This window comes from Sinocyclocheilus anshuiensis, unplaced genomic scaffold (assembly GCF_001515605.1).
Source record: "Sinocyclocheilus anshuiensis isolate Anshui unplaced genomic scaffold, SAMN03320099.WGS_v1.1 scaffold2218, whole genome shotgun sequence".
Classification (NCBI taxonomy): Eukaryota; Metazoa; Chordata; class Actinopteri; order Cypriniformes; family Cyprinidae; genus Sinocyclocheilus; species Sinocyclocheilus anshuiensis.
This window is the reverse complement of record NW_015558568.1, coordinates 752,483-759,406: the sequence shown is the minus strand read 5'-3', so window position 1 is coordinate 759,406 and position 6,924 is coordinate 752,483. Positions and strand designations below refer to the sequence as shown.

The following is a 6,924-nucleotide window of genomic DNA, read 5'->3' as shown; positions in this document are numbered from 1 at the left end:
ACTTAAAAATGAGGACAATAGAAGCAATCAAACCAACAAAAGAGCAGCAATATATAAGTGCTGTGACAAGTCCCGGTTAGTCTATCACGTAGCAAGGTTATATATATATATATATATATATATATCAAAATAAAACAAGTAGTTAGAACAGAAGAAGAATAGAGAGTGCAAGTGTTAGTGAGTCAGGTGTAGATTTTTATACTTTATTCAGCAGTTTTATTTTATTAGTCCCTGCCAAAACTTACCTAAATACCTAAAATATTCATCCAGGCCACTCCAGAAGTTTCGCTCAATGAAGCCCTTGACCAGTCCCCATGGCTGCTTCCTGTAGCGTAGTTCAGCTGATACCCTTTTAGATTCATAAGAAAAAACAGCATTTTATCCTTACATGCTATAAATGTTGTTGTATAGCACAGAGCATTACACATTATAATGATATTTATTGGATTAAAGATAGAATAAAGAATGAATAAATACAGAGCACAAGCTTTACCTCAGGCGGCACTTGTTCTTGGCGACTCTGGTGAGCATGTAGCGGTTGAGCGTGTAAAAGTAATCGTGATATGGGACATCGTGAGCAATCACCTCAGCGTCGATGATGTAGCACTCGCTCACTTGACTGGCCTTGTGCAGAGTCTGGAAGAAAAACAAAGAAACAGCTTTTCACAGCGTAATCAAAAGACAAAACTACATGAAACACGTCCCGTATACTGTATGTGGCTTGTTTATCTGCTCTGGTGAGCTCACCTGCGTCTCTGTGACTGTGGCCGTCTTTGGGGCCAGTGGATTGGAGAGGGAGATGGTGTACATGATCTCTCTGGTCTGATTACCAGTGTACTCTTTCTTCCACGGGTGATAGACCACATCTGAAAAGAGGAAAAAAAGGTGAAATCAATAACAGACAGATATAAGCAGAAAGACAGACAGACAAATAGATAGACAGTTGGATAAAGACTGTTAGATATATGATTGTTACGTGATAGATAGACAGACAGATAGATAGATAGATAGATAGATAGATAGATAGATAGACCATAATGGTCAACCTGAAAAGCGTCTCTGCTCCAGAAACTCTCTCATGAACTGGGATTCAGTGAAGAGGATGTCATACATTTTATCCACACTGAACTTATACACTTCATTAATGTACAGTTTCCCATTCAGATCTTCCTGGAAGGCCTGCACTTCCCCTGCTGAGAACACAGAAACAGGAAGAGTCCGTGTGTCAGACCAGATGTGGTGCAGTATATAGAAATGGTAAAAATCCGTTTTTGAGAGAGCGTACACACCCTCATCATGTGTTTCTGACGAGTCGCTGAGTTCAGTGGGAAGGTCCTCATTGTCGTTGAAGTCAAGGGAGGGTGAGGGGGTGGGGACATGGGCGGAGCCACTAGTCTCTGGCAGCTTGTTGTCAGGTAATGGCAGGGGTAGGAGGTCTTCAGGGACACAGCCACTAAAGTCCTCCACTGGGGGCACGTCAAACTACACAGAGAGAAAGAATATCAATCACTCAAAACATGCGTAGCGTTTGCCATCCTAACATTATGGTGTAGTGGTCAGGTATGGCAACATTAAACCATTAATGTCATACAAACTACTATTCCCACAGTAACGCAGTGATATGTTGTGTGAAGGGATCTGGTGCTTACGTTGACCGGAGCGTCTGTGCTGTCTGTGGAATTCAGACTGCTGTTGGGGAAAACCCTCCTGTGGAGCTGGGGGCTGATGTCCATTTTGGCATCTGGGGTTTTGGGGCAGTTGTCATTGGCCTCGTTTTCTTCAGCGGGAATCTCCTCACAGTACCTGCACCAGGGAGAAGGGCAACAGCTGCAGGTCAAGATTACCAGCTCGGGCAGAAGAATAGACCCTCTCCCACAGATAGCAATGGGATGGACCGATGGATAGTGGGTGAAAAGGAGATATGAAGATGTCTACAACAAATTAATGATCATCTGAATATTGGATGCACCAAGTTTGACTAGGTATATCTGATTGGGTACTTTTGATTTGCTGATTTTGATGGTGTTTTTAATTTATTGAATCGAGAGTGGCTAAATATATGTTTTAAAACAAGTCTCTTATGCTCTCCAAGGCTGCATTTATTTAATCAAAAATACAGTAAAAACAGTAATATTGTGAAATATTATTACAATTTAAAATAACAGTTTTCTATTTTAATATATTCAAAAATGTAATTTATTTCTGTGGTGCAAAGCTGAATTTTCAGCATCATTACTCCAGTCTTCAGTGTCACATGAAAATGTAGAAATCTCTTAAATTACGAATTAACATCTGTTTTCTGGACCTCTTCTAACAAAGCTGTGAGACAGGGTGGAGATTTGTAAATTATGAATTGCCTAAATGGTTGAACATTCATGACGGGGGAAAACTCACCCCATGGTGTTGAAGTCGTCATCAGGAGGTACATAATCCTCATCATCACTGGTCAGACCCAGTTCATTCCCATAACACTGATGGACAAAGTGCCACAGCTCTTTGGGACACAATGGCTAAATAAAAACAAGAGACACGGTGGGTGAACATGGCAACCAAGCATTTGTTTTCAACAGATCACTGGATATAATGCCATGTCTTGTCCAACCTTTTCCAGTAGAGCATTTTGCCAGAGTCTGAACATCATCATGTACGTCCGATCTCTTGCCCCGAATGAGGTAAAAAAGTGCTGGAGGAGAACATGTAGATGTTTAGTGTTGGTACACTACTGGTGTTATGCAAAAGTCAAAGGCCTGTGTTTACCTTTTCACTGTCTGTGCACAGCTGGATGGCATTGGGGATGAGTCTAGCAGTCTTCTCTTTCGTCATGGAGCAAACATCTTTCAACTTCACAGTCAGCTACACACACAAGACACCACAAACTCAACAAACCAGCAGAAGCCACATCTCAACACAGCATGTTCACTATATCTTCAAAAAAAAGGCAGAAATGTGATTTTCGTGCAAAATTAGCTGCTTCCCCTCACACAGCTTTCTGTTTCAATGGTTCAAGAATATGGCATGAGAGACTGATTCCCTCTAAGATGAGAGTAATTCATCAACTCACCAGCGTTTCCCAGCGGAATATGTTGCTATAGAAACAGATCCAGTTTTCAGAGAGGTAGAGGCGACCCTGCAGGAGGATATCTCTCTGCAGGGCACAGGAGTAGTCTGTCAGGATAAGGCGAGAGGTCAGAGGTCATGGATGTTAGGATACAGCAGCCCCTTTCATACATATTTTTTTACATATTGTTTCCAATCACACACAAAAAATATAATAGGCTATCACTAGTGGATCTCAATTTTTTATAAAAGTTGTGAAAATTTTAATACCTATTATACCGTAGCATAAAGATCAAATATAAGACTCACCCACAATGAGGCGCTCTGTGTCAGGCAGCTGCTTAAAGAGCTTCCTGAAGTCTTCATTTCGCTGTTTGTATGTGGGACTCAAAACCTGAATGACAAGAGGAGAGAGAGAATGAGACCAGCTATGTACAGTACACATAAACACACATACAGCCACAAACATCCAAACAGAGACAGTCAAAACATTCAGCATTTCCGAGAGGGTACAAAGAAGACAAACTGTAAAGGATCATTATACAAAACGGGTGCCATTTGTGTCCCCCATATACAACATAAAAAAAGTTTTTACAAAAAATATATATTTTCAATGCTCTGTTGGCTTCATTATCTACGCCAATGTACTGAATAAGCACTTCAGTTCCTCTGCAGGCCAGTCCTGACTGAAACCACAAACAGTTTGGAAGATGCTCATGATCTAACATAACCAAAGCTAAACAAGAGGAGGGAGATAACTGTCTACTCTTCTCCTCTCTGATTGGTTGCTTACAGCAGGAACACTCTCAGAATCCCAGTCCCAGTCCGTCCAATCACACAGGGGCACTTCGGGTTGTTGGACCGCCTCCCAGTCGTAGAGCCAATCAGACTCAGCCTCAAAACTGAGGACTTCCATCGCTCCTGTCTAGTTGTGGAGACGTTGCCACTTATTGTCTCAGCTCCTGACAGTGGTGCAATGCTTCAGCATGTGCGCTGAGCTCCAGTGCAGCTTCACCAGGCCACGTTCTGAAATGACCTGGAGTAACCTCTGCAACTGTACTTTGGCATTACCTATTTTGTTGTTTAAGTGAGTCTCAGCACCTAAACACCAGCCAAACAATCTTCCACATGCAGCAGGAAAAATCCTCACACTGAAAGACACACATCGCCCTTGACAATGAAAATGGAGCACGTTTTCCTCAGGAAATGAGTCAAATTTTTAACAAGACACAGAGGACAGTTAGTGGTAACATGTAGTGATGTTCGTCCTTTGGAAGTGATCACTTGATGCTCTCAGAATGGAAATGTTCCTTGCAGCTGCTCTCTTCTTGTTTTAGGGTTTACACCTGCTGATCCACCAAATTTACAAAATACAAGAAGCAGTTCCAGATCCAGCCAATAACTGAGGAACGTTGCCACTTTACAATGTTTCAGATACAAATGGTTCATGAAGGTTTTCCATTCCGGTTATCTAATAGTAACATTTGCATGGTGAGAAAAAATTTATTCTGGCAAGAAAAACTAAATTGTGACACTGTTATCCTAGAAATATCCAGAGGCAAACATCAGCTTACACAAATCCAAAAACAGAAAAGTGTTTGACTGCTTGAGGAAACAACCACCTGCTTCGGGGGAAAAAAAAACACTTTCTCTTCAGACAAAAAATATTTTTTCTTTCAAAATTCTTTCTTCAGCATGCATATTCAAAATTGCACGCATTAATATCCTTGCAAGCCAAGATGCGTTCATCTGCTGTGAGTCGCTTTTCAGTAAATTTCTTCCCAGAGGATGCAAAATTTGTCTCATTAAATCTCACAGAAAGACCAACTTGAGCTGAAGCAACCCTTTACTATAGCAGGAAAGAGTTCTCACTGAGACTTTCTACAAAACAATTGTGCCAAAAGGAGTGGGAGTGGCCTGAGAGAATGTTTGTGTGTGAGAAACAGGGAGGGGGAGGAGCTAGGGAAGACAGCTGGCCAATAGAATGCCAAGGAGAAGAGAGAGGAGGGGCCGTGTCAAGATGTAGTAAGCTCTTTGCTTCAGGCTGTACATTTTTCTCACTCATGATCGAAGAGCTGTGAGATTTATATGCTTCTCCTAGGACTGTCATTACACCCCTCCCAATCCCAGGCCAACCTAGATTTCATGTCTCTCCAGAAATGTTGCAAAAACACCATTTATACTGCAGTGATAGCTGCTGTTGTCAGTTTCCTGAAGACCCTGAGGCGCTTAATGCCTGAACAAGACACTTCAGCTTCCACAAATGTTTTCATTTCATTACAAAACCCCCAAAAAATAGCATGAAAAGCAGAAGTTTTTTGGCTTCATGAGGTGGGAGTAAGATCAAAACAGTGGGAGGTGGAGGAAAATATAGGATGGAGAGATAAAGAAAGTTTGAGAGAGAATCACAGAGGCCCCCATTGTGCACAAGTCATTTTATGGTGTTAGTGTTTAGGCGCAGCCAAGGACAACGCCTCAGTCTTCCTTCTCTCCCTCATACTCGCACTCTCACGGGGTGAACGAACTCTAGTTAACTTCCTGCGTTAGAGGAAGGGGGGACGTTGAAAGGATGCCAAATGGGTGAATCATCTCTCTTTCTGGCCTCTCCTTCAATCCCCTCTCAAGCAAAACATCTCAGGCCGCTACTGAGGCAGACTCATTGTTCAGCTCAGGAGCAAGACACTCAGTAGAATCATCTCATTGCATTTGTTTTGGAAGCTCTAAGAAAGTCCCTTATTTGAGCAACTATGTTGGGTTGTCACTTGATGCCAAATGTCAAGTCTGGGTCAAATTGGTATTTCATTTGAGATAGTTACCAAAATCTAACCAGGTGTGGTCATTGGAGAAGAAAGAGGATGAGTCCTGTTCTTCTCAAGATTTTTTCTCTGCTGGCTTAACGTCATATGGAGTATTTTTTTTCCTTGCCAGAGTTGCTCTTCGCTTGTTCACTCAGGGTTTGAAGGCCTAATGCATCATTTTCTGTAAAGGTGCTTTGAAACGTAATGGATTGTAAAATGCTCTATACAAATAAAAATGACTTGACCCTCCCCGCGAACACATGGGATGTGATTATTTACAGTCCTGTGGCGAAAATGCTTTTTCTTCACTGACGCCCAACTGGATTGGATGTCAGAAGAGTGTTTACAGTTGACATCTTACAGCTTGTGTCCGTCTCATCAGTCCACCCAGGAAAAACAAAAATGAGCAAAGTTTAATATTTTCTAGTGCTGGGCGGTATGACCAAAAATTTATATCACGGTATTTTTCAAAATTATACCGGTTTCACGGTACATGACGGTATTTTTTTTTCATGCATGACCGTGTGTTAACCATATTTTTTACTGATTGAGAGAGGAAATACTGCAGTACATTGATTTAGAATGCCCTATTTTACTGTCATGATGAGTGAATATTGTCAAATAATAACACACTATAGTGACACGACCCATTTTAATACATGTTAACCAGGAGTCACTCTCCTTTATAATCGCGGCATCGTCTGATAAAATCAACATGCATCTACACTAAAGAGCGGCTATGCGGTTGTTTTGGCTATATTACTTTTTTGTCTCATGCAGCGCACTGCCTGCGTCTGAGTAACAAACTAAAAAAAAAAAAGTGCATGTGATATTAACAGACGAACTACGCTCATATTTATAATTCCAAACAATCAGTAAGCGACAGGTGCTAGGAAACGCTGTTTTGTACTCATTTATTGACGAGTCAGCTGCGGTGCGGCCAACTGAATGCGCTGCTTCTCTGCCGCTCACTGCACAGAACAGACGCCGAGAGAGGTGACACTTCTCCGGGAAAGTCAGACCTCGCGTTCGCGGGACAGCACTGGCGAAATCTTCCAACTGAACCATA

The 6,924-nt window shown here is 41.9% G+C and overlaps 1 protein-coding gene across 7 annotated transcripts in view; it reads right to left on the bottom strand.

The window, feature by feature from the left end:
• The window catches only part of gramd1ba (GRAM domain containing 1Ba), a 58,165-nt gene that overhangs the window by 7,029 nt on the left and 44,212 nt on the right, over positions 1-6,924 (bottom strand). For all 7 annotated transcript variants that reach the window (XM_016475085.1, XM_016475086.1, XM_016475087.1 and 4 more), the window contains 11 exons: positions 3,367-3,451; positions 3,062-3,165; positions 2,758-2,853; positions 2,603-2,683; positions 2,395-2,510; positions 1,650-1,803; positions 1,290-1,482; positions 1,047-1,193; positions 748-866; positions 494-636; positions 246-349 (listed from right to left, as the gene is read on the bottom strand). In XM_016475085.1, coding sequence (XP_016330571.1) covers positions 246-349; positions 494-636; positions 748-866; positions 1,047-1,193; positions 1,290-1,482; positions 1,650-1,803; positions 2,395-2,510; positions 2,603-2,683; positions 2,758-2,853; positions 3,062-3,165; positions 3,367-3,451 — 1,342 coding nt within the window. The remainder of the gene's footprint in view (positions 1-245; positions 350-493; positions 637-747; positions 867-1,046; positions 1,194-1,289; positions 1,483-1,649; positions 1,804-2,394; positions 2,511-2,602; positions 2,684-2,757; positions 2,854-3,061; positions 3,166-3,366; positions 3,452-6,924) is intronic.